The sequence below is a fragment of the Patagioenas fasciata genome, chromosome 8 (assembly GCF_037038585.1).
Source record: "Patagioenas fasciata isolate bPatFas1 chromosome 8, bPatFas1.hap1, whole genome shotgun sequence".
Classification (NCBI taxonomy): domain Eukaryota; kingdom Metazoa; phylum Chordata; class Aves; order Columbiformes; family Columbidae; genus Patagioenas; species Patagioenas fasciata.
The window spans coordinates 24765657-24792101 of NC_092527.1; the positions used below are offsets into that span (position 1 = coordinate 24765657).

Below are 26445 nucleotides of genomic sequence, written 5' to 3' on the forward strand. Positions count from 1 at the left end.
AGAAGCAGCAGGCAGGGGCAGGAGTTGTCGCTCTAGGACTAGATTCAGTGGTGCTGCATTTGCTGGAAGCCACCGCTGGAAGCCACCCCTGGTGCCACAGTGCAGTGGCTGTGATTTGCCTAGCCATAGAGCTCAGCCTTGTGATAGAGTCTTGACTGCATAGGAAGGCCATGAGGAACGGAGAGCAGTAGCTCCGGTGCCCAGCTTATGCAAGCAAGACGGGCCCATAAAGTGACCACTTTAAAACCCGAATCAACATGGGCAGAATCTAGGCCTTTATGAAATGACAGCCAACAGCAGTCATATTCTTAGTAAGTCACAACCAATGTGAAAATTTTCTGCTAACTGAACATCTCAAATAGCTTTTCCCTAGAAGCATCTTGGTGCACCAGAGAGGGTAGCAGGTATTGCCTCTCTGAGCCTGCTTCTGCCAAAACCTGAGGCGTGAAATCCATCTAACTGTTCAGAATACCTCTTGGTCCAGGCATGCTGTCAGGATAGGGATCCTGCTTCCTTCTGATGCCTGTTCTGCTCTGTCCTAACCTTTATCCTCTTGCTTCCAGGACAGTCTGGGAAGGCAAGTGCCAAAGCATGAAGGGAGAACCTATCTGTCTCTGTGGGGAGTTCTGAGGTAGCTGGGTGTCATCCTGAGCTGTTTAATAACAGTCTATCACTAATCTTGCTTTGAAGAGACTGAACTCCTGACATTTTTTGAGCCACCTTCCATCCAGTTACTTGAGGCAATCCCTTCTAGCTCTCATCCAGAAAGCACTTCATCTGCTGTGGCCTGAGTAAGGAGATCCTTCCCAGTAAGAAAATGTGGTTGTTAAAAGGCATTGAATGATTACAAAGTGCCCTAGGCATAGCATCAAAAGCTCAGTTGCATCAAAGCTATAGTAGCCACAGGCTCCAATGGGTCTGTCCTTGCTGTTCTCTGTGTCTCTGAACAGGGAAGGAGCAAGCCAGCAAGAGCAGTGAGGTTTGTGTATGAGTTCTTTCCCACAGGTTTAGATGGCCTAGGGACAGGAGCTGGGTTGTGGACAAGTTCATGGCCAGAAATATTGGTCACAAGGGAAAGAAAAGTCCCAGATAAACATTCCTGATTCTGTCTTAAGAGAGAACTTGCCCAGATTAATATAGGAATTGGCTAGCAGATCTGGGAACTGAGACCTGATTCTCCAAAGTCTTTTTAGCCTGAAATCCCAGGCAGTGCAGGGTTTTGCCTCCTAGCTCTTTGAACAATGTACCAAGTTGTAGCTGAAGCCTGTTTCTCCCCAGGCAAGCTTTATTCTCACCATGCTCCATTTTCTCTTCTTACTAGCATTCCATGCCAGGCTACACTGTGTTTTGGATTAATTCTCTATTTATTTTTGTGAGGGTTGAAAGAGCTTCCAGACACTCTTGAAATGAAAAGAGCCAAGCCAGAAGAAGTACCATGTTCTGTTTTGCTGTACATCCTTTGCTTTGCAGATGGTTGTGCCTTGCAGACTGTTGTGCCTATGGAGTTTCCTGCAGGTTTCATTTGGTGATGACCTACACTTACCCTTTTGTAAAACCTACAGTAATGACAGATTCTGGAAAGGTACAAGTAAGGGCTCCTTTATTTCTCCTATTACCAGTTTTAAGCATGAGCAAACCCCACTCAGTTACATCCTCCTACATACAGCATCAAAACAATGAAAAACATTTATCAGCCTCTGCAGCCTATTGTTAAAACTCACTGTTCTCTCATACGCCCTCCTACAATAAAACTTCTGGTTTTCCTTGGCCATTCACTGAGCACTGGCTCAACACTACTAAAAACTAGGCTATAAAATGTCATACAGTCAGAATTGTCTCTGATCTGGCAAGTCACCATTGATTTTTTCACCTGCTCCTTGGTTTCTAGTGGGGGAAAAATAAAGTTTTGGCTCCAGCAAAGCCTTTTCCTCTTTAATACAAGAAAAAAATTATAATGAATGTGTTTTTGCCAAGTGGTCCTTACTTTGCTGCAGCTGTAGATTTACAGGACTTCAAAGCTGGATGATTAAGGCACAGTTTTAGTTTGTAGCCAGGCAAGCCAAACAATCTCAACTTCAAAGGAGGGGGGTGTTCTTTAATGTTGTGGGCTTGCTCTTTGTGTTCAGCAAACAGAGCTGCAGGGGAAAATGCCATGTGCAGCAGACAAGTGATGTGGCTACCCCTCCTGGGAGGGAGTCTGCTCGCTGCTGCCTGAGAAGAACATCCCACACCCAGAAACCTCAGGATATCTGATGTCTGCAATTAGGTCATTTTTGCATGATTTCGAGCTATGAGACTTTCAGTGTCTGCTTGTAGTATGCTCAGAGCTCCTGCCTGTGCAGACCCCCAGGGGTGGCCATGCCAAAGGCAGGATTTGGGCCTGAGCTCTGTTGCCTCTTCTGTTGCTTTCCGTCTGTGCCTGGTTGTTTTCCTCGTTTGATGTGCTTGCAGGGTGGGTGGTTTTGTATGTGTTAGCAAACTTGAGAGAGGCTATCTCAGTGAAAGGAAGCATTCAATCCATTCGACACTGTGGTTTGAGGGGAATAAGGGCCAGGACTGGAGATTAGGATGCTCTGCATCTATGACAGTCATGTTGAAAATGAGCCATCATGATTTTGCTCTTATGTTAATACATTGACTAGTCAACAATACATCACCAGTTCAATCCAGCAGGGCTGGTGAGGAGGGAAGGAGGGGTGGATAGTTCCATCATTAGATGGGCCTAAGAATTGCGGCGGTGTGTGGCTTTACTTTCAACTGTGGAGCTCAGACAGAATGACATGACCCTTTGTGTTTTATTAAACTCCTTATCCACACATTTGGGGGATGCCCCAGTACAGAAAATAGAACAAAGGCCTCAGGATGAGGCAGAAAAGGGAGCTGGATAACTATGTTATCTCTTGAGCCAGTGAGAGTGTTATTTACTGGGATTGTTTCCTCAGCTTGAAATCAGTCTTTGAATCCCTTGTAAATAAATTAATTCTGTAGCTTTGGGATGCAGCAAGGTACAAACATGTTGTGGTGAGTTATCTGGGATCAAAGCAAGGCATTTGGGTAGATGATGCTCCTGCAGGCAGTCTGGATCCTGACTGCACACTCTGTTGCTTTGAGTGATCAGACACTGCAGGAAAGTGTGTGCTGGACTCCATGGACCTGGAGATATGAAATGAACTGGTAGAGCACCACAAAGACGCATCTGTCATTCAGCAAATGACTTTAAGAGCCATGTGTCTCCGGTGCAAATATCCCCCATCAGTATTAAAATCTGAGTGGAACTGAATTTTTATCCAAGCAGTATCTAGGCTTTTGTGGGATCCTGGCCACTCTCTCCACAGGGATCTGGAATTCAGCAGCCAGAGAGACCAGCGCTGCCAAGCAGCATAGTGCTGGAGAGGCAGAGTTGGCCAACACGCTGCTGTGCCTCTCAATGAACCATGTGTGTGCTGCTGGGAGCATGGTGACTTCAGCTCACCAGTTAAAGCTCTCCAAATAGAGGAGGTGCCAGGCAACTACCGGGGCTACCGAGCGAAGGAGCAGCTTTTTGAGACACAATACACTCCTAATTTCTAACATGGCTTTCCCATTTCAAGAGCACTGCTTTGGTGAAAAAGTAGCCTGCTTTCTCTCCTGTGTTGGGGGACCAATCTTCATGCTGTTCAGCTTGTTCTCATTCTTTGCTTTTTGCTTTCTAGGGCCAGCACTGCCTTTGCAGTTGCGTATGACCGAACTTCCAAACAGTATTTCTTGCTTTATGAGAATCAATGTTTGATTAATCCAGGGTTCCTGGCTGTGGTGGTTCTGTTTTTCATTCCTGACTCTGCTAGTCACTAGCTAATATCATACTGGAAATCATTTAGTGTTTCTGTATCTCAGCTCTCCACTGGAATGTAAGCATTTCTCACTGTGGAATTTTAAGGCTCTTTGTGGTGTGTTTTGGGTTTTTTTTTGGTTGTGTTTTTGTTTGTTTGCATTTATTTATTTATTTTAAATACAGAGGAGGTATTGCCCCACTGATGCACGATATAACCTTGGAAGGTAGTTTTAGCTTCTCTGTCCCTGTTCCCCTGAAACAGTGTTCAGTTCTATGTCACAAGCCTGTTCCAACAATGGAACATCTTTTTGATTTCTTTTAATTTATTTCTTACTAGCTAAAGCATAAACTGAAATCACTTCCACTTGTAAGTACTTGTTGTAAGATTGTTTTGCAGTTACTGTGGTGTCACTATTCCTTATCTGAAAAAGGCAGGCTGAGCTGTGCTAGACAACTTTAATTGGACAGAGAAGTAACAGAACTGGACTGGTTGAAGCCGATCTTCTTAGGATAAGGTGTCTTAGTATAAGGTGTATGGTATGAAGAACTCTTTTTACTGTCTGCTTTATTCTGGGAATCAGCCTTCACTCATATTTAGTCTCTGACACATACAGGACTAGACTACCTGCAAACAGGAGCATTTAAGGCTTAGAGATGTTTGACAGTACATTTTCATATATGCCCCTCCTTACAGTCATTTTAATGTAATGTTTTCCATACTTAGGTACCCAAATCACCTAATGTATATTAAACAAGGCAAGAGAATTGTTAAATCTCCTCTTTGGAAGGCTGGAAGAGCCATGTCTGTTTGGCAAGTGTTTGCAGATTTGCTTCAGAACTACAGATGGAGGTCTCTCTTTAAGAGAGGTAGCTGGCAGAGATCAGACTTCCAGGCAATAGTTTACTACTGTCTTGTGTTCTTGCTTTCACACTGTAGATAATTTAGATTAAAAAAAATGGTGAAGGGTAATCTTCTGTGTCTTTAATGGGCAGTAAACAGGGCAGTAAAACTGACTGTAGTCACAAGCCATGCAAGACTATAGCTCTGTTATTTTTCCCCTCATTTTAGATTTGTATGGCCTTTTAGAGACTTCCAAGCTCATCTGATTGCTCTCAATAAAAAACAGGAAAGGAAGGAGAAGGAAGTTCTTGCCGTGTTCCCCCGATTTCCTCTGTTACCTGATTGGGGCTCAGAAAATCATAAATACATCAGTCTTTTTTTTTTTTAAATTTTTTTTTTTTTTTCTTCACTCCAGCTTTGCAGACCATTAACACAAATGGTTCTTCCATTTCTATACCTTGTCCTCTGCAGCTCCCTGTGTACCACAACTCACTGCAGACACATAATTCAGTATCTGGAAAGCCGCTGGTTTAATGTAATATTAAACAGGCAGCAGCTCAGCAGGTGTCCCCAAGGTAAGGAAAGCAGCATGCTACTGGCAGCAGCTGCTGGCTTTAGACTTATCAAGATTTCTTTGTTTTGAAACAGAAGCTGGAAGGCTTTTTAATATACCATGCCATTGGCTGAGCAGATCGTGGTTTCTGGCCCTTATTCTGCCTTTGAATTTTACAGCACGTGCTGCCTGCAATGGCTGCATACAGTTCTGCACCCTCAAGAAAGGCATAGGGTGAGGAGAGGAAGTGGGATCACAAGGCAGATACATGTGTCCTATTTCCTGCTCTTATTTTTCATAGTGGACCAACTGGGCTAAATGTATCTGTGGAGCAGGGCCACTGATGTTGGTATTGTCAGCTTTCTGCTTCTGTAGGCATAAAAATAACCAAATATGTTGCCTATAGAGAGCATTCCAAGCAATGAGAACTATATACTGACAGTCTCACCCAACTGCTAGTTCTCAGTGGCCTAAATCTCTGTAATTAGATCTAATTTGTATAGGTAATGCCACTTTGTCAAAAGCAGCTAAACTGGCAACCCTGGCATTTCTGCCTGAGTAGTATACCACAAAATGCATGGAGCAAGGAATTTTTGTTCTGTAGGATAAGAACTTCATCTTCTATATTTGAACATCATAAAATATGTTGGTGGATGGGTTTCCCTAGAATATGTGGGTTCTTAAACTGGCATGTATAAACTGCATGAGGTAAATCTGCTCCATCCCTTTACCTGGTACTTCTTTCTAAGCTTAGGGAAAGTGGAGACTTTTCATAAGGCAAAGTTTCCTGCTCTAGAGATAATTGTAGTTTAGTTACAGAGTTTGGTTAGCAAGTGTGAACATCGATGCTGCAAATACAGTCTCACATCATGAGAAAGTTGCAGTATCACCTTGGGCTGCTGTACATACATGTGTGAGACTTGAGGAATTTTGGGGCACATTTATGTGAGTTGTAGTATCTCATGAGCATGTCTTCTTTCTGTGCTCCTTTGTGGAAATTCTTTTGATTTGCCTTGTTATAATAGTAAAGAGACCCTATCTTGCTATGACTTCAATCTAGCTTTGGTAAGCAACCTTTGCTTGAAACATGACTAAGACCTAGGAGGACAGGCAGTTCGAGGATTTCTGCAGGAAGAAGGCTACTTTTACTGGAGTTTGCCCCAGTCCATGAGTACTGAGATGTACAGACAGGAAAGGTTGTACCAGGTCAGAAGCAGGTTGCTGTTGTCTGGAGGAGGTGTACAGTAGCAGGTTGATTGCTTTGGTGCTGCTGAACACTCCATGCTGTGGGAGTGGGAGCTTGCAAGGCAGTGCTTGAGGCAGTTCTGCTGTGTGTGATGAAAATTGTGAATGGTCCCAAACTATAAGTGTCCTTCTACAAGCAGTCATCCTGAACTGTGCTGTGTCTCTAATGATACACACCTGAGCTTTACTGCCCACCTCTACAATGTGAAGGTGACTATCTTAGCTTGTCAGAAGAGACACTACCTATGTGCAGGCCTTTGGCCTATTGTGGAGGCCAAGCATCAAGATGGGATCCAATGGAAGGGTGCATCTGTAGTATTTCAGTGCACCATAGTGCCAGTCAATGCTGCAGACAGGACTTCCAGTGGGAAATCTATTGAGCCTCAGAGAAAAGCATTCTGTGGAACACTCCTTTGAATTGCAGTGAGAACAAGTCCACCAGCTGAAGACATCTCTTAGGATGAGCTGTTGTTTACTTAACAGTCTATTTTCACTTATTGTTTAAATTCTATCTAAATCAGCATGTCTTTGAAAAGTGAGGTTACATCTGCTAATGATTAACTACTTCAAAGGAACTTTTATGGACTTTCTGATAATTCTGTTAACTGGGAGGAATTTGTCCATTGCCAATGGGTGGAGAGAATTAGAAATGATTTTTCTAAGCATTGTTCTGCAAGTGGTTCACAGACAGTTGTCCTAAAGCATAAAGAATTGAGGCACCCTCTTTTTGCATCAGCACAACATTGAGTCTGTTAGTCCATCTGCAGTTGTGTTCTGAACAGCTGCAGTGCTGAGCCACAGTGACTGGCATGAACTTCCCTTTTTGCCAAAGAGCACAATTGCCACAGTGAAAGTCATATTCAGAAGTTTCACTGGTTACCCAATACATAGCCAGGTACAAGAGATTGCTACAAAACTGCAGTTCTGTGCAAACTATAACAAGACTATGGACTTGGATCAGAATATCCCTTAGCTCTTAAGTTTGGATTTAGATCAGTAGTACTTCCATCTACATTGATCATTATTATTGGCAGTGCTTTTTTCCAAATTTGCTGGCATTTTGCCAAAGGCCTACAGCATATATTCTTTTGTATTTCAGTCCCCTTTCTGCATTAATGTGACAAATAGCTTTGTTTTCCTAAACACAAAGTCTGCAACTGTTAAGTCCCTAGTGATAGTCCATTTATTTGCTGCTGACAAAACTGTGCTTGTACAGCTTCAGTCACTTCACTGAAGAAAATAGTGTTTGTAACTGGTTGGCTTGAATTTCTACAGAACTCTGTATTCAGTCTGCTGAGAATTGGAGTCTTTATAGGGTCAGCTAAAAGCCCTGGTGTCTACAGCATAAGCTGTAGCACAGCTGATGGCTTCACTGCCATTCTCGTTAGTTCAAAGTTCAGAACATTGGCTAAGATGGGAGACACAAAGTCCTTTAAAAATACAGTAAGAATATCTTTGATTTCATGGTGGAATAGATGCAGGAGAAAGAAAAATAGTCTCACAAGGGGCAAGGAGGAGCAGAAGATAGTTGTAGAGGGACTTATTTAGAAGGCATGAGAACCACTTCATTCCCATCAGTGAGCAGATCTGGGAAATGTGAGCACAACAGCTACAGAAGAATGCAGAAGTTGGATATTATCTCTCCCATATGAAATTATTGAAGAAAAATAGTCATTTCCATTCTGATGTTCTAGTAAGTAATTTCTTGTCAGGAATTAAAATTTCCTTCAACTCTTGTCTTCAGTGTTAAAGATTTAAAGAAATTTATGAGAATTAGAAAATTGCTTGTGGTTGCATGGTAATGCATAAAAATTATCCAGTCATTTTCCTTCAGATATTTCAAAGCATGAACTATCATCATCTTTGGTCAGGAAGGAATTTTCTCCCTTATAATAGCGTGTAAACACAACCACAGTTGGAATATATAATTTGATACATTCCGCAGAAGCGTTGAGCACTTGCCGCTTTGGAGAACCATGTGGAACTGTGTGGCCTACTTTGCACAGATGGGTCACTATTTTCTGAGTCTTTCATACATACATTTGTACCCTCAAATTCACAGTTGCCTCAGTTTAGATGTCTCCTGCAATTTACCTTGTAGTGGCAGGCACACAACTTCTGCCAGCAAGCTGGCCTGAATTGCCTCCACTTGCCATCACTACCACAGACTTGATTTTTGTTGCAGGGTTAAGGTCGTCTTTTGTGAGGGAAAGAAGTGACTTTTCTCTTTTTCTTTTTTCCATTGTACATGTAGAGAGGGGCAGAAGTTTTCCTTTTGTCATTCTAAGACGGACACTTCATGAGGTGAACAGCTCCCTATGAGCTGGTGACAAGTCATATTTTGAAGGAAAGGTTTGTTAGCTCTGGAGCTCAAGTTTGTGCAAATGAAAGAAGCTGAACCACAACTATGCCTGAGCTTCCATCACCTTCAGATTCTTTTCCAGTAGGAGCTTTGTTTTTCCAGTGAGAAGCTGGTGCAAAGATGGCAGATACCAGTTGCCTGGCAGGCAAAACACTCTCAGTGTCAGCAGAGCAACACTATACCCTAAATTTGTCTGCTTTGTCAGCAAATATTGTCATAAGAGGCAGTGACCCTGCCGTTGTACGTTGGGAGCTTCACCTAAGAGGCTGCTGCTGTCTCTGTTATGATCTAGGTTTTGAAGTGAATGTGTTGAGTCTCCACAGTAAACCGCTATCAGGAAACATTATTGGAGTTGAGCCACAAGGGTTTAATTGAGCAAACTGTCACTTGTTTGACAGTCTAACCCCTGAGGCATCATTTGACATAATTAGAATATTGATACTCTGGAATTCACACTCGGGATGAAACTCACAAGTGGCAGCAGAGGTAAAGTGGTGTCACGTGGTTCCTAGCAATTGCTAGTGTAGTAGTTACTCCTCCAGTTAATTATTGTTGATGGATTCCTCTTTGGAATAGTTCAGCTGGCATCCTGAACTGGCTGTGACCATGCTGGAGATATTTCATCTCTTGGTGCTACCTAGTAGAAGCTGATACAAACCCCAAAGTAATAACAGTATAGCTTGTTTATAGGGATGCTATATGTAGTTGGGGGCATGTTTCGCAGGTTCCTGAAACCTCTCTAGTTAGGGAAGTAGTGTGATACTTGTTAATGAATTTTCCTTTTATTGGGCAATGTAATTGTGAGGAGAAGCTAGGGGGGATGATGCCTGAGCTGTGTTGGTACAAGAGAGATGCTATGTCATCAAAAAAAAAAAAAGTACTAAGCAGTTGCGTATTATGCCTGGGCTCATCTCAACCCTAAATATTGTGAACCTACCTCAGCCAAGCTAAACTGGACTTTGTGGCCACAGTGAGCAGCACATCCCAGGCAGCATAGTAGTCTCCTCTCTGAAATTTCAAATCATGGAAAACAAGGAGGCACGAGAGCTTTGGAGTACTGTTACAATAAATATGTTTTTAATGCCACAAGTATAACTTAAAAATGACTGAAACTTCTTTTGCTCTAACTTCTCACAGTTCAGTCTAATGCAGATGAAACACACACATGCAAATCAGTCTAACTAGACTTAAACATTACCAAGCACGGAACACACATAACAGGTTTTATAAGCAGGGGTTCAAGGTACCATTTGTGTGCAAAGCTACTTGCTTTGCCTTTAAGAGTACTTGAAATTGTTTTTCTCCTTTTCTCTAATCTTGCATCCTTTTTTCTGTTTGCTGTGGTTTCTGAAGTGTGATATCACTTGCCAGCGTATGGCCAACTTGGAACATGGGTTTATTTATTTTCAAGGATTTGGTTTATTTGAAGTGATTGGTAGCATTAACCAGTTCTTCAGTTTAATTAGTTGATTAGTCTAGAGTAATACAGATAACATACATTACGAAGAAAGGCATCTCCAGACAGGAGATTCAAGGTAAACTTTTAAAATTTTTACATATAAAAGACCAAAGATTAAACCAAATCTTCTTGCCTATAGTTTCAATAATTGTACATTTGATCCTGACAACTGAGATTGAGCACTACCCTTAGGTTTTAAAGTATATTCTGTAGTCTGTGTACCAGTACAGAAATACTGTAGTGCCTTTATTCATGTCAAGTCTTGTCAGAATTTTTGCATAAGAAACCACAGTTCTGAGGTCTAATCTCTTTGTTGGTGCTTTTTAAAAGCAGTTTAATGGCATCTGAAACCACAGAAGGCGTGGAAGGAGAGAACAGATCACAGGGCCTTTGGGTTAGTTTATAGGTGGCAGTAGCTTTAGAGTGTTTGTCTGCCTTTGCTTTATTCTTGGGGACCAGGTCTAAGATATGGGATCCTAAAAATCATTTATGGACTCATAAAAATCCTCTGCAAGGACCATAGTTTGGAATTTGATCATCTTGTAACTATCATTCAACCTCGTGCATCGAAAAGCATCTAAGGAATTTAGGCATTTATTTTTGACTGAAAAGTCAATGAGATTTTAGTGTGTACTTGTAAATCCTGCCCCAAGAAAATCTGAACCATGTAAATTTCTGAGCTGAACTTCCTCAGTACAATAAAAGGTGTTTAAGATTTCACTTTCCTCATTGGCGTAACTAAAAGAAAGCTCAATGTTAGAATCCCCTCAAACTACTTCCAAACTGTGGAAATAAAACACCTTTCACTTACAAAGGTGCGTGTTTCTTTAGGAAAAGTTGCCATTATATTGTCCATTGGAGCTGAGACACAATAAATTTATTTTGATTCAAAGCTTGTTTCTTTTATTTGTACTCCATATGAGAGTAAATCCCCAAACCTCACGTTTTCTTAGTTCTGCAAGCTTTTTAAAGTGTGATCATGAGTTTATTCTCTCAGCTTCCAAATGAACTTCCAACTTGGATATCCCATATATAGATAGATGGGTGGGTGTGTATAGATACAAGTACAAAAATCATGACAACCACATCACTGTTTACTGTACTGCTCGGTTCTTCACAGACCATACCCTTGTAGATCCTATCAGTTTTCCTTATCTTCTGTCACTCCTTGACTACTTCAGATTTTTCTTGCCTCAAGTAGCCTAAGTGGAGTATTTCAAGATCAGTTTTGGATGCACAGCAAGTTTTAGCTTCTGTTAAAAGATCATGCAGAAAAGCAGTAGAGCAGTTAGTGGCTGTAGTGAAGGTTAAACTGCATGCTGATGGCAGGTTAACCCAAGATTCAGGTATGACAGACAGGGTTTATTGCTAGCATTCAGGCTCTTGGGAAACTTTGGTTGGGGTGAGAGTGCTCAGGATAGATGCTCAGCATGAGCCAGAATCAAAGGCAATGACTGAAGAAATGGAATTAGGTTTCAGGTGACCATTCCAAGCACTCTTAATGACCTTTTGCTTACTACTATTTCTTTTGTCTCTTCTCATAATCCAAAGATCAAAACTGTTTTGTTTTGTTCTGTTTTCCTGCTGTACAAAGGTTCCCCCTAATAGAGCTGTCCTTAATCTTGACCAAATTTATCTACCTTATTTTTCACTGTCTTTCATTATCAAGAAGGTCTTAGAACCCTAAATCTGATACCTTTAAGACAATCATAAAGAGCAGGTCAGGGAAGATGAATCATTGTAATTGTTCTTTTTGGCTGTGGGTGCTAGTTTCTGTCCATTTGTCAAGATCTTTGTTGCTACTTGTCTGCAATCAAAGGCTTCCTGTCACCACTTGCTTTAGTACTGAGGGCAAACATGTCAGCTGGGCATTTCGTTACCCATCACCCACCCCTTTCATAATTCAGGCTTGAACTGCCTCACCATGCGCTGCAGCAGCACGTATGTGGCCAACTGAATTTCACTCTGACTGAAAATACTACTCTACTATCCACACCAAAGCAATACAAACATGTAAATATATACATATACACAAGCATTTGTAATCGCATAAATTTGCAGTAGCGTTGATATAATGACAATACACAAGCACATCAGTAGCAGAATGATGTAAGAAATGGGTGAAAGGCAAACCAGTTGGAGGATGGAAGAAAGGGAAATGGTCTGAACAGAATTAAAAAAAAAAAAAGCAGCTGCTAGCTTCAGCAAAACCTGACAGCAGCAGCTTTACTTGAGAATGGATAAGTTCCTCCCTTCTACAACCGATGGGGCAGAAACATCTACTACTAGGAAGTCCAGCCCTGTTCCCCTTGAACTTCTGTTTCCATACAGACAAAGGCGATCTAAGGCTTGGCTTCACAAATATTGACCATAAGAAGGTTAAGCTTGTGTAAATAAAGTTCAAAGCAAACAAAAATTTCCAATGTCTCCTCATTGAAAACAGCTGTATGAAGGGAGAGATGCAACTGAATGTTTGTTACAGGTTCTTTGAACAGAAACACAGGACAGGCCAGGTAAATATAGCATAATGGCAGCCTTATGCTTTGCACTTTTCAGTGAATGCATACCAGACTAAAGATAATCAAAAAAGGAAAAATTTTGAGTAAGTAGGGCCTTAAAGTGTGAAGTGTGATTCCTGCTGCTGTTGCAGAACTCCATCTGACCTTCAGCAAGTCATTGAGCCCTAGTCTTTCAGTATTTAATCTTCCCTGTTGTGGGGCATGGGGGAGAGCTGAGAGCAGGACTGTTATTGAGGATTAGGAGGTGGCATGTTACTCTGAGGTGAATGCTATACAGCTGACATCAGCAGCAGATGCCTCCAAGGCCATATGAAATGCAGTTGCACAAACCACATGAGCAGACAGCACATAAGAGCAATTTGCCAGCTTTAACAAGTCTGGACCTGGAAGAAAGAGCATTTGTGCAACGGAGCTAGTGACCTGGAGCTATGCTGTTCCCTTGAGACAAAGATATCTACCACTGTATGTAAAGCAACCTGACAAAAGTACCTTGAGACAAGGGTAGCAAAGCACTGAAGTCAGCTGTGACCTGCAACCCTTTTGATGGTGAGCAGCAACAAAACAAATCCCTTAATCATTCTAGGCTATTACATTTACTGAATGTACTTGTATGGTTGTTATCGTTTTTCCTGCTCTTGAAGTTGTTCAGATTCTGTACACCTGGGAAGGAGGCAGGTAGCACTGCCAACTTTGTGGATAGGGATGGAATCCAGTGCACCTTGTCCAAATGTGCGCTGGAAATCTGCAGTAGAGCAGGTGATTGAATGCAGGATACCCTGGTCATAGCTTAATGCTGAAGCAGATGGACTATTCATCTCTAAAGTTAAGCCCCTTACTTCTGCTACATGTTGAGGTGCTTGCACTCTGTGTTTGTAGACAGTTTTATTTTTTCTCTGGTCTGGAGACGAAAGTAGCTTTGAGCAGAAGGATTGGAATGTCTGCCAGTGGCAATCCTGAGCCACACAGATTTGGTCTCTGAGGGCTAGTCTTGTTTGTACGGGAGCTTGAGTAAAGATGAGTGAGAAGTTCTGTTCAAGGGAATGAAAAGCTCTTGTCTGTGTTCAAAATCATTAACAGAATGTTCCCCCCTGTAATGGTGCTGAGTAGCCAGAGCTGTTTGATTCATGCAGTAGAAGCAGCGCTTGTGTGCTCCAGAGTTGCAGTCTAATGGCAACATAGGAAGTGCTGGAGCTCTGTTAGTGGCAGAGAAGAGGTTTGAATGCAGCAACTGAACACACACTTCATATTGTTGTGAGAGACAAAACTAAAATTTCATATCCAAGTGTTTTTAGGTAAGAAGGTTTAAAATTGTTTTCATAAAACAATTTCTAAAGACTAGGATGTTTGAATTGATACAGCATTTGTGTTGCCACCTTGAATCTGAAACCCATAGCAAGGTTCTGTTTTGGGTCTGAGCCCAGAAAATAAAGTATTGGTGGATTTCTGGAGAAACTCTGGGCTTCTGAAGAAGATGTGTTTGGCATTGTTTCTTTTTCTTTTTTTCCTTTCTTTTTTTCTTTCAAGAAGATCTAAGTGTTTGAATTTATCTGTTTCTTATCCATGTGTCTACTAAGACTCAAAACCTTGTGAATGCTACAACAATGTAGAGAGAGATGTCAGAACTCTACTCTTTAGGGATTCTGCTTGTTGCCTCAAGGATGTAGTGAAAGGAACCAGTCGTGTGTGGAAAAGAACACTATTAAAATGTTATTTTAAAAAATAGTTATAGGTGGGTTTGCATGCTCTGTCACTGTGTATTTATGTCATGCTAACATATGAGGCTTTCTCTAAGAAGCAATTTGAAAGTGCAGTCCTCTTTCTAATCTAGCCTCTATGCATTGCTTGTACATGTGACTAGTGCCTACTGACTCTCCCACAGGCAGCTTGTAGGGTCACTACCTTGCTCCTATTTAAAGTTTCAGTGAAGAGAGCCAACCACAGGGGAGCCGTATGTAGTTTTTGGCAGAGTCTTAGGTCTCGCATGTACAGGAGTCTTTTTTTCTCTTTTTTTCTTTACAGACTCAAATAGAAGTATAAATGTTTTTTCCCCGTGAGTGTTTGCATGAAAAACACCCATGAAGATTTAGAAGGCAGCTGGCTAGTCGAAAGTAATGTTTTAAGGGAAGAGGAATTGTAGTCAGATCCCTTTGGTGCCATGATTCAGTAGGAAGATGCTGTGACGCCACTTATGCAGAAGTCCAGTAAGAAGTCATCTTAATCTTTCTCTTCTTATTATGCTTCATATGGTAATCTTTGTATGAGTTAGTTCAGCTGTTCTGACTAAATTTATGGTCTGTAATTAATACTAAGCTAAAATTCTGCTCTCTTCTTGTCCTTTGTGGTTTGTGTAGGCAAGATCTCAGCCAGGTCCCTTTAAATTTAAGACCAGGATTTTTGTTTGATCTTGACCAAACTCAGTTGTTTGCTGGTGGTGTGACCCATACAGTACCATTTTTTTGAGACTTTTATTATTCCTCTGAACTGGCTGTCTTGAGCTCAGACCATCTAACTGCCAGATGCCACATCCTGAACCCCTGTTTCTGATATGTGCTGACGGCTGTGAAAAGCCTCTTTCTTGCTATCATATATCCTGTAAGATATTCTGTTGCAAAAGGGCATGGCAATAAGTCTGGCAAGTAAGGTACAAGAATTATACCTGGTGACCTCTGCTTTCACAATGAGGCTGTGTATGTTGGTAAAAGAATTAGGCTGTGACAGGAGTTTCACAGACTGTAATTTCCTGCTCTGACAGTTCTGTATGCAACGGATGAAGTCTTTCTCCTTGCTCCTTGCAGTAGAGTATGGTGGAGCACTGACTTATTCAGATGCTTGCATCCTAACCTTGAGCTACAGAGCTGTCCCACTTCATGTGTCTTAAGGAATATGAATAATTCAGTAAATTCAAAATGGGAAACCATTTGAGAGGGTGCTATGAAGAAAGAAGCTGGATTTACATACATGTGGTGAAAAAGCATTGTGGGTTTTGTTTCTTAAGCTGCAAGCCTAGTCTCAGGTGGCTGTTGTCTCTGTACTGAAAGACTGCCTCAGTTTCCCAGTTCAGTGGAGTGCTTCTCAGAGAGCCACGAAATCCTTCCAACCACATCTCCTTTTACCCCTTTTGCTTTGCAGATCAGTGTATAATCCATGAGTGTTTCTAGGCCAGGAAACAATTAATACCAAGAAAAAAAATACTTCCTTGGCTTGCAAGCAGCTCCCAGCACGTTCCTGTCCCCAGATTAGCAAGGATTTAGGAAACGCACGTTCTCTGTGTGTGCTAAATCGGTTCTGCAGAAACCACCGCATGCCATCATCCTGCTCTTATCTCTGAATTCCATGGACAGGCAATCTCGGCTGCTCAGCACAGGCTGGCAGCTTTAGCTTGCCAGTGGGTACTGGAAACTGTGTAAGCGTGGAAATGACAATGACACAAGGGCTAAGATGTTATCTCTGTAGCAAAGCCAAAGGCAGTTTCCATGGTGATGGAGAAGCGCCAGGCTGCTGGTGCAGCTGCTGTGTTGAACAGGATCAGTAGCCTTTTTATACAGAGGCTGCTCCAGTAAAGCTTTTATGTGTTTATGTAGCCCTCATTAGATTGCACCCAACTCTGGAACATAAAATGAGGGGAAGGTTTAAACTGACAGAAGTAGGTGTTGAACTCGAAAGAAAATGGGAAAAGAAGTTTAAAAATGTTGTGAATCTTGGAGTATCCACATGTGACAGATGTACATCATAGCTTGAGCTCATTTGATATTCTATGTATTTGATATGCTGGTCAGTACTTTCCTGAGATATTGTGTGCCACCATTAATAGCTCCTAAAGTTCTTATTTCAAGTGTGAGAGTCAGATTCATATCCTCAAGTCTTAACTCCTGTTCAAAATGTTCTTTCTGAATTGGATCCAGAATCAGAGTGGGTCTCTTCTATATTGAGACTAGAAATTTCCAGGGACTTGGGGAAAGTGGATAATCTTGTGACTTCTGCATCTCTCAGCACTAAAATGTTTTATGATTCACTTGGTCCTCCTTTGGATAATAATCTCTCAATACATCCGCACGAGTATGCAGAATTCATGTCATACTCTTACTGCAGGGTCTTACAGCTTGTGCTTTCACTTTGTTTATTGTTGGGACAGAGGGTACATCTCCAGATTCCCACACTGGAAACACACATTTTGCAATTCTGCTTTGATCTTCTAACAACCTTTGTGGGTGCTGCAGCACGAGTAGGAATTGTTGTGTAAAACTGCTCAATTGAAGTAATTACTTGATCATTCTGACCCAGAATTTTGGTGGTTTAAAACATTGGTTGCTCTCTTCTGAACTAGATGCTGAAAGCGATCTGTATTCTGTCTTTCAGGTGGTGCGGGGGACCGGGAAAAGACACCTGTCAATCATGAGGCTTTCCTGCTCATGGCTAATTCCCAGAATGAAATGGAAGATTGGGTGAAAGCCATCCGACGGGTTATATGGGCTCCATTTGGTGGAGGTATTGCAAATAGCTCACATGCACATAAATTAAAACATTTGCCTCAAGGTAAAACATATTCTTGTGATACTAGGATATGTGTAACACTGTAAAATCACTGAGATGCCTAGATAAGCTCTTTATTGTCTGAAGTGTTTGCAGGAAAGGGATTGGGTTGATTTTTTTGTTGTTGTTGCCAGGGGATGGAAAGGGAGGGCACATCCAGGCTGTATAGCTGACTCTCAGTTAGAAATGAGAGGTGATAGTATAGATACCACTTGTGTCAGTACTCAGTTTTTTACAGCTAATTGTGAGCCATTCTGTGGACCTTTCTTATCCTTATGGACATAAAGGAAGGTGTCCAATTTTCTCAATTTTCTACCACAAGGGCAGATGCCCATCTAAAACCTCTGTGCACCCAGAGGCAGAGAAGCTGTTTATCTCCTGATGTAGGGCCCAGCTGAGAACACAAAGCTTCCACTGGCTCCAGTGAGGGTGTAGCCTGGGGAAGGACAAAAGCATCAGGCTGAGTGAACACCTGTAAGATCATACAGCTGTTAACAATTCCTGCAGTTAAAAAGAACAAGACATCCAGACTCTCAGTGTTGATTTTATACCATAATCTTCAAATTCTCAAGTCAGTAGACTAGATAGGAGTTTTTTTTGCGGTTTAGCATTGAACAAAGGTTCATGGATGTTTTCTGCTAGGTTCATCACTGGTGAAAGCAGCTACTGGCTGAATGCTGTAAGCTTCGAAGTGACTTGTGTACTACTGATGGACTTCATGCAAATAGTAGTATCGTATGCAGATAGTGATATTGACCTCTTTTGAGAGGTACAGATAAAAAAAGTATCAGATAAGGGTTAGGCAATAAAATTACTTTTGAGTCTCTTTATAGCAGCATTTGGTTTGTCTGGAGGAGAGATAATCTCTACTGATAGTGTTATTTTTTTTCTTAGGTCCTTCTTTCACTTAGCAGAAGGGTGTACATACAAAAGGCAGCTTGTACCTGATTCTGAGAGGTTGCATGCCATGCTGTTGTGCTGTGGGCAGAACAAGCCTTTTCACTAGTAGAAACTCTTCTACCGTTATTTCTCCTCAAACATGAGTATGTGCTCATTTTGATTTCCTTCTGAAGTCCAGTCCATAGTGAAGAGTCTTTTAGACTGACGTCAGTGCAGGTCCCTACGGTTCCTCCGTCAAAAGTTTCAGGATCTCAGAGACAGTATTTCTGTGGCTATTTGTAATGGACCTTATAGAGAGTATTTTACATCTTTGCTATGTACATCAAATAAATACTGAGGAAAAAGGAGATACTCAGTTATGACAAATGGTACATGTTCCAGTAACTGCCTCCTTCTTTAGGACATGATGTTGTCAGCACTGCTGGTATCAGTGCAAATCTGGCGTCTTTTTTATTAGTGTTCATGTTTTGTTAGTTTCTTGGAATAGTTCCAGAGTAAGCATCTCTTTTTAAGTATTAAAATAATAAAGAATTAAAAATACTAACATTAAAAAAAAAAAAAATAAAAAAAACCATGAGGATGGCATAAAGGTAGAGATTTCTCTTTTTATTGTTTCTTTATGCAGACAGTATTGTCCTAATTAATCTGTTCTTTTTACATACCTCTAAAATTCTCTGCAAAGCTATCAGATAACATTTTTGTTTTCCTTTAAATGTAGAAGATACTCTTACATTTGATTGCAGGAACCAGAGCTTTATGATATCAAAAAAACACAGAATGAAATCATGAAAATGTGGGAGCAGGGAGCACAGGGGTGAGTACAGCAGTGCAGAGGTGCAATACAGCAGCTGCTGTTTGTTGCTATTTTCCTATATTGCAGATTTGTTCTGGTTCCATCAATGTCGGTGTAGGGCTGCTTCGGCTGTTGGTGAGAGCTGGCTTAAGCCCTGTGGAAGAGAAACACTGTCATTTGCAGAGTTGGAAAAAATTACAGTTGTGTATTGATGTCTGTCCTCTATCTGTGTATAAAACTCCACAAGAACATGAGCACATCCTGGGTGGTCAACCTGCCCTAAGGTCTCTGCCCTACAATACTCAAACACAACTGTCTAAAGCTAGGTTGGTTATGTCTGCTTTATAGTCCAAGCTTCATGAACAGGTTCTTACGCTACAGTTTCATTGTTTCATTGTTTCTCTGAGCTGACTGAAGTGCTAGCTGCTGTCAGGAGTGGTCTTTTACCACCGTGTGTTCCTACGGTATTTCATTCTGCCAATACTAGTGGTTATACAGCTTGTGCAGTAGGAAATGATGTGGCAGGAAAAAAAAACAAAGGGGAGAAGATCAGTTTGTAAGTGGATTGGCTCCCTGGCCCTGCTAACTGTTGCAGCTACAGGACTAGTAGTTCCATCACAATGAAGACAGTGGAGAGAGATGATGAAGTGAAGGGAAGGATGATGGGGTGGAGGGCATGCTTGGTCATTCTGACTGCAACCCATACATAAATTGGCTTAAAGAAACCATGGAGCTGCATCCTTAATTCTTTGCATTTGACAAAATATTTATAGGAATGTCAGTTAACTAGGAAATATTTAAGATATTCAAACCATTGTTTCCAAATGGTTTTAGCAGGTTTGGTTAAATGATCAGAATCAGAGCAATTTCTCTGAGTGAAATCCTAACTTAGTTCAAATGTGGGAGATTACTAAACATAGCCGTGTCTGTGTTTTAATTGAATAATTTCAGCTTTACTTTGCTACCACCACTAATGTGAGAACCAAGTCTTATATATTGACACTTTTTAATATATGAAGCTAAAGGGACAGGGGGAGGAATTTGAAAGCAGGCTTCATTATGAATATGTAAATATCTAGCCCTGGAGAAGGTTGACATGGTGTAAAAATGAATTATGGCAGGATAAAAGGGGAGGCTTAGCCACACTTTAATCTTTTCTGATGTATTGAAGAAACATTAAATCAAAAATGTTGAGGGTATCTTTTTACATGTTGATGCGGGCACATGAACTGTGTTGAAAGGTGAACAGCAAAGACATAAATAAAACAGAAAACTTCCCCAAAGCTGCTGAGGATCCCAGATTATTAATAGGAGACACATTCAGGCTTAAAAGCCATATGGAATGTGTGCTTTGAAATACACTTCAAATGTGACCTTAAAATAAAATCCTGGAGTTCCTAAGTCTTTTGAAGAAGAGCTGTCTTGTTTATGGGGAAAATAATTTCTAACAAGTTTCCCTGAGTTTCAGGCTCCTGAATTCTTGAGTCTAGTCTGCTTCATTCAGAGCAGATTTTGTAAACTGAGATTTGAGAGTACTCTGTATGTTTTGATTATGACTTTAAGAATATAGTTTGTCACAGTGGCTTGGTAAAAGTGAGTTTCAGAGCACATTCTGACAGATGGTGATTAAAGCTGTTCACTGTGATCCTTCTTACCTCCATGATGAACAAATTTTGCTCTGAGTTTACACCACTAAAAGTTTATCTGGAGAGTCCCTCTGTGCCCTATAGGCATGTTGTTCTGCAGCTGCTCTTTCATATGGAGTGCTTATAGCAGTGTCTTTGTGCTAAATGCAAAGGGTTTGTGGCCATAGGCTTGGGTGAGAGTGAGCTTGCCAATGCACTCCACAGACGGATGCATTGAAAATGTTCAGTGTAGTTGGAGGAAGAGGAGGTCATTCCTCACTTTCTATGTGTACAGTGGGGCTGTACTTCTAGTCTGAAGAAATACAGCTACTTGAAGGAAATGCCTTTCCATCTGCTCACCTCTCTGTTGGCATGACTTCCTCAGTTTTGTCTTGCGTCAGATGTAAAACATAATGTATCTAGGACTGAATTTTGGGCCACAAGGTACAAAAGCTGAATATTTTGATGCCTGAGTTGAAAGCCAAGGGGCATAACTCTCTTACAGCTCAGCACACAACCAGCAGTGCATGGCGACAGAATAATTCCGTGTTAATCTTGTATTACGTTTGTGTTTGTTTTCTTCTGTTTACATATTCTTTCTTGCCATGAGCAGTTCCTTGCTCCTCTGCCAGAAATGCATGTCACAGCCCCTTTCTTCCTCCCTTACTTTATGCTAATTTCTCCTCCTCCTCCTTTTTCCAAGCTTTCATCAGTTCCCTGTGATGGAGAGGAGGTGAAGCAGTTGGAAGAGGTGTTCTTCCCTTAAGCAAATACGGAGGGCTTTACCTGGTGACAAAGTAATGATGCTGCAAGGGCTCCACAAGTGGTTTCTCCATTCAGGAGGAAGAGTCACTTTGTAACTGGTGGGCTCTGAAGAAGTGTCCACTGAGGGAGCCATTCTACTATGATTAATTTCAGTCCTCTTCTCCATATAGATAAACTGTGATGTGTGGATTCTTTCTTCTTCTGCCAGCAGAACAGTGCAGAGAATGTTTCTGCTAGCAACCAGGGCCCTGTGCAGACCATGTCTTGTATTAGGGGAGAGCTGCAAACTAGGGAACAAGTCTCTGGGGTGTAATTCAATACCTGGCTCGATGTCATTGTGGGTCATGGAAGAATATGTGATTCTGTAATTGCACTACATAGGCCTAATTAGCAATCCTAGTTTAGATGAGCAAATGTCTTTCAGTAACATCTGCATGAGAGCAAAACACAACCGTTTTGAAGGGTCAGATATCGGTATTAGATACATGTCAACCAAGATGCTAGACTGTTTAGGAGCTAAGATATGATGTTCAGCCCTTGGAGTCTGAGGTTTAATTTTTCTACCTGTAAGATGGGGATTTTCCAGTAAAAGCACCATGAGCATAGAATCATATCAGTGAATTTAAGATGCTAAGATACCACAACAATGAAAAAGAAGGAGGTGGCTTCTGTTATCTGCCCAGTGTGAAGACAGAGAGGAGGTTTCTGCTCCCTGCCTTGCTAGGGGGCTCCTCCACAGTGACAGTCCCAAGTAGGATTCCTGGCTGAGCCAAGAGGAGCCGCTTCACTGGGTGGCAGGGTAAGCTTCCCTAGTGCAGACTCCCACAGGTGTGTGGGGAGTGACACCGGGTGTTTGTTGAGCCTGATATGTGCCATTATCTCTGCACACAGACAGCTGGTGCCTGATGCAGTTTATCAGTGTTTGCTCTTCAGCATTGTCTCGTGTTGGGAGATGGGCCCAACCAAGGAAACAGGAAGAGAAAGATGATGAGGGTTATGAGTTCAGATATCTGCCCAGGACTAGGGGTTGTCTGAATCATCTGTGAGGAGGTGCTGGTTAGCCTTACCCCAGGCAGAGGTATCACAAGGAGAGGGTACACTTGTGGATATAGAAAGTGAGACACATAGTGGAACTAAAATAAGTTGTGAGTGGATCTTGCTGTTGGAATTGCTCATAACAGAGAAAATTTTAAGGTCTGTTTCTGAGATCTGAGTAAGTTATTTTTTCTAACTTATCTCTGTCAGATACATCTGGGGCTTCTATTACTGCTTTATTACCAACGTATTTTACCATCATGACACAGCCTTAAGGTAGGAAAAAGCTATTGTCCTCATTTTTTTGTAAAGGAGGAATCTGAGGTATTAGGCAATCAGGTAAGTTGCCTGAGGTCACAATGACTATCTGTAAAACAGCCACTCTGAAGGCATCTTTCAGCAAGGCAAATAGAATGATCACAACTCCGGCCCTCGGGAGTGCAGACTTTGGTTTTCTCAGGGATATGCTTGGAAGAATTACATGGAATGTGGTCCTAGAGAGAAGAGGGTTCCAGGAGATCTTATTGATTTTCAGTGGTTACTTGCGCCAAGCTCAAAAACAATCCTTCCCCATGTGCAGGAAACCAAGCAAAGGTGGCAGGAGGTGTGCATAGATGAATGAGGAGCTCCCAACAAAGCTCGTACCTAAAAAGGATGCAGAGAAGAAGTGGAAGCAGGGATGGGTAACCTAAAAGGAATACAGAGAAACTGTCTGAACATGAAGGAATGGACTTAGGAAAGCTAAAGCCCACCTGGAGTTGAATCCAGTGGGGGCTGTGAAGGGCAACAAGAAAGGCTTCGTCAGAGATATCAACAACAACATGAAGACCAGGGAAAATACAGGCACAGTATTGAAACAGGCAGGAGACCTCATGACAAAAGGCATAAGAAAGGCCAAGGTACTTAATGCCTTCTTCATCTCAGACTTTACTGGCAGGATTTGCCTTCATCATTGCCTAGCCCTTGAAGCCTGTGGGAAAGACTGAAGAAAGCAATACTTCTCCTCAGCAGAGGATGATCAGGTTAGGGAACATTCGATGTACCCAAGTCCATGGGTGGATTCCTGATGGAATGCATTCACAAGTGCTGAGGGAGCTGGGCAGTGTGTGAGGCCATTCTTGATAATCTTTGAAAAGGCACTGTGATGAGGGGAGGTCCCTGAAGACTCCTGAGTTCAAGAAGGGCAAGAAGGAGGACCTGGGGAACTAGAGGCTGGTCAGCCTCACCTCTGTTGCTGGGAAGGTAATTGAGCAAACAAACTCAGAAATAATTTCCAAACATGTTAAGGTCAGAAAGCTGACTGGGAGTAGTCAGCATGGATTTATGAAGGGGAAGTCGCACTTAACCACCCTTATAGCCTTCTGTGATAAAATGATGGATGAGGGAACAGCAGTGATTATTGTCTGTCTGGACTTTGGCAAAGCTTTCAACACTGTCTCAAGTAATACCCTCATTTACAAATTTGTAAGTACAAACTACATAAAAAGCCAGTGAGGTGTATTGAAAACTGGCTGAAAGGCTGTATTCAAAGAATTGTGATCAGCAGCCCAAAGTCTATCTGAAAGCCAGTCATTAGTGGTGTATACCCCAGGGGCTGATACTGGGGCCAGTATTGTTTGACAGCTTCGCTCATGACCTAGATAAAGGGATGGAGTATACCCTCAGCGAGCTTGCAGATGATATTGGGGGGAATGGGTGGTGTGTTGTATGGTCATGCCATCATTCAGAGAGGTCTCAACAGGGTGGAGAAGTGAGTGGAGAGGAATTCCACGAAGTTCAACAGTGAGTAATGCAAAGACATGCACCTGGTGATGAATAAACCTAGGCAGCAGTGCATGCTGGGACCTGACTGGCTGGAAAGAAGCTTTGCAGTAAAGCACCTGGGATGCTGTTGGGCAACAAGTTGTACATGAGCCAGCAATGCACCCTTGTGGCAAAGAATGCCAACAGATTCCTGGGCTGCATCAGGAATAGCATTGCCAGCAGGTTGAAGGAGGTAAGCCTTCCCCTCAGCACTAGTTAAGACCACATCTGGAATGCTTTGTCTAGTTCTGGACTCCCCAGGACAAGAATGGTGTGGGCTTACTAGAGTGAGTCCAGTGGAAGGCCACAAAGATGGTTAAAGGACTGTGGCAATTGATATACTAAGAGAAGCTGAAAAGGCTGGGATTGTTTAGCACAGAGAAGAGGAAGTCCGGAGGGGATCTTATCAGTGTGTAAAAATACTTGATGGAAAGGTGTGAAACTAGAAGTAAAGCTAAAGCATGTCAAGGGCAAAAGGCATTCCTTACTGACTATTGAAGATCCTGCTTTTAGAAATGAGATAGCTACTCCACTTTCACATAAAATTCATAACTCTCATGTGTCTTTAGTTCACTTCTTGCTTACATTTCACCTTTAAATCTGCTGGCTAATGGCTTGAAGTGACATTCAGTACCAATGCCCAAGCTTATCTGGACTCTTAGTAGAAACCATGCAGAAGCCTGGTCATTGCAGAGCAGAAATGGATATTTTCAGAGTACTGCATCAGGACTTGCCGTAGGGGCGAGTCCGCTGTTAGTGGTTTAAAAAAACCCAGACAGGAGTACAAGTTCTGCAATGCTGTATCTCCAGCTGTCACTAACCAGCTTAGATACAGTGTCTTCTGAAGTATGGTACAGTTTGGCATCAGGTGAATGAATTTGTACTACTTTGTCAGAGTGGACAGTCCTGGTCACCAAAGAGCAGTCATCCAGAGATGGTGAATGACAGGCAGCTGAGCAAGAATTCTTCTTGGTGCCTCTGCTTAACCAGGTAGTAGATGGAGAAAAACTACAAATAGAAATGACTTCTATTACATTTGCAAGTGAGCAGCATAAAGCTTTTAATGGGATTTGATTGCTGAAATGTCTTTTGGTTGGGAAATGCTGATTTGATAAAATGAAACATTGCATGGGAATGTTTCAATTTGGATACAGCTTATGCTGGGAAAGGTTTTACAAGCTCAATGTAGAATTTTTGATCCAAGCTCTACCCTGAACTGATCTTGTACTGCTGAGGTTGTATAAGCAATCAAGATGTAAAATCTATCCCACTTCAGCCCTTTCCGCCTCCCTCAAAAAAAAAGGCTTTGGAAAGGGTCTTGGAAAAGAGGAAATTGCAGGAAGGTCTGATGGATAAAATTACAAATGTAAGGAGGATTTGAACAGTGCACAGTCATGAGGTTTGAACCATGCAGTGCACAATTAAATTATGACACTCATTGTCACGAGATGTTATGAAAACAAAAATAATAAATGGATTCAAAATAGAATTAGATGGGTTTGTAGAAGATAAGTTCACCTGGGCTATCAAATACGGAGTTCTGGAGGGAGTCATTAGCTTCTTATACCTTTTATTGCTAAGAGCAAACCAACATTAGATGAAATATGGCGGAGCTTGTATTTGCTTTGATAACAGTTTGTTTTCCTCTTCAGCTACTAAGTGCCATGGATAGGTGATAGTGGCTGTGCAATTGTTATGTTGTTGGTGGCTACTGCCTGCAGCACACAGTCTGGCCAGTACCACCTCCTACACTGGTGATTTCTCAGCAAGACCATTCCTGTAGTCACTAGATTCATGCTTGATGTTTGAAAGCTGACAGTCTTTAAAATACTGATGGTTCACACTGCACGTCCTGGCAGTGTATGATTAATGGGACAAACATGTTCCTGTGGTGTTTCTGAGCTTGCAGGCAAGTATTTTAATTTGTCTGTAATACTCCTTTGATGAACGTTATGAGGATGTGTGCTTACTGAAGGGGTATGGTAGCCTGCTCCTTGCGAGTTGCAATTTTAACCATTTAGGCGCTGAGAAAAAAGAAATTCACCCTCTCTTCCTATTTCCTTTCTAAAGGTTACCCTTCTACCCCTCACAGTTGCTCCTTTTTTCTTCTTCTCCATTAACACATAATTGGTCTTGCAATTTCCCCTTCCTACCTTCTGAGTCACAGGTCAGGGAAGGCAACATTCAGCCCTTGACCACTTCTA

General features: G+C 41.8%; 1 protein-coding gene across 6 annotated transcripts in view; it reads left to right on the plus strand.

Moving 5' to 3' along the window:
* Nucleotides 1-26445, plus strand: part of ARHGAP22 (Rho GTPase activating protein 22) — a 154322-nt gene that overhangs the window by 97132 nt on the left and 30745 nt on the right. For 5 of the 6 annotated variants that reach the window (XR_011740303.1, XM_071811955.1, XM_071811953.1 and 2 more), the window contains one exon: nt 17147-17323. Coding sequence is in view for 5 of the 6 variants with exons in the window: in XM_071811955.1 (XP_071668056.1) it covers nt 17147-17323 (177 nt within the window). In the remaining variant the exon portion in view is untranslated. The remainder of the gene's footprint in view (nt 1-17146; nt 17324-26445) is intronic. The other variant, XM_071811954.1, reaches the window with a different exon arrangement.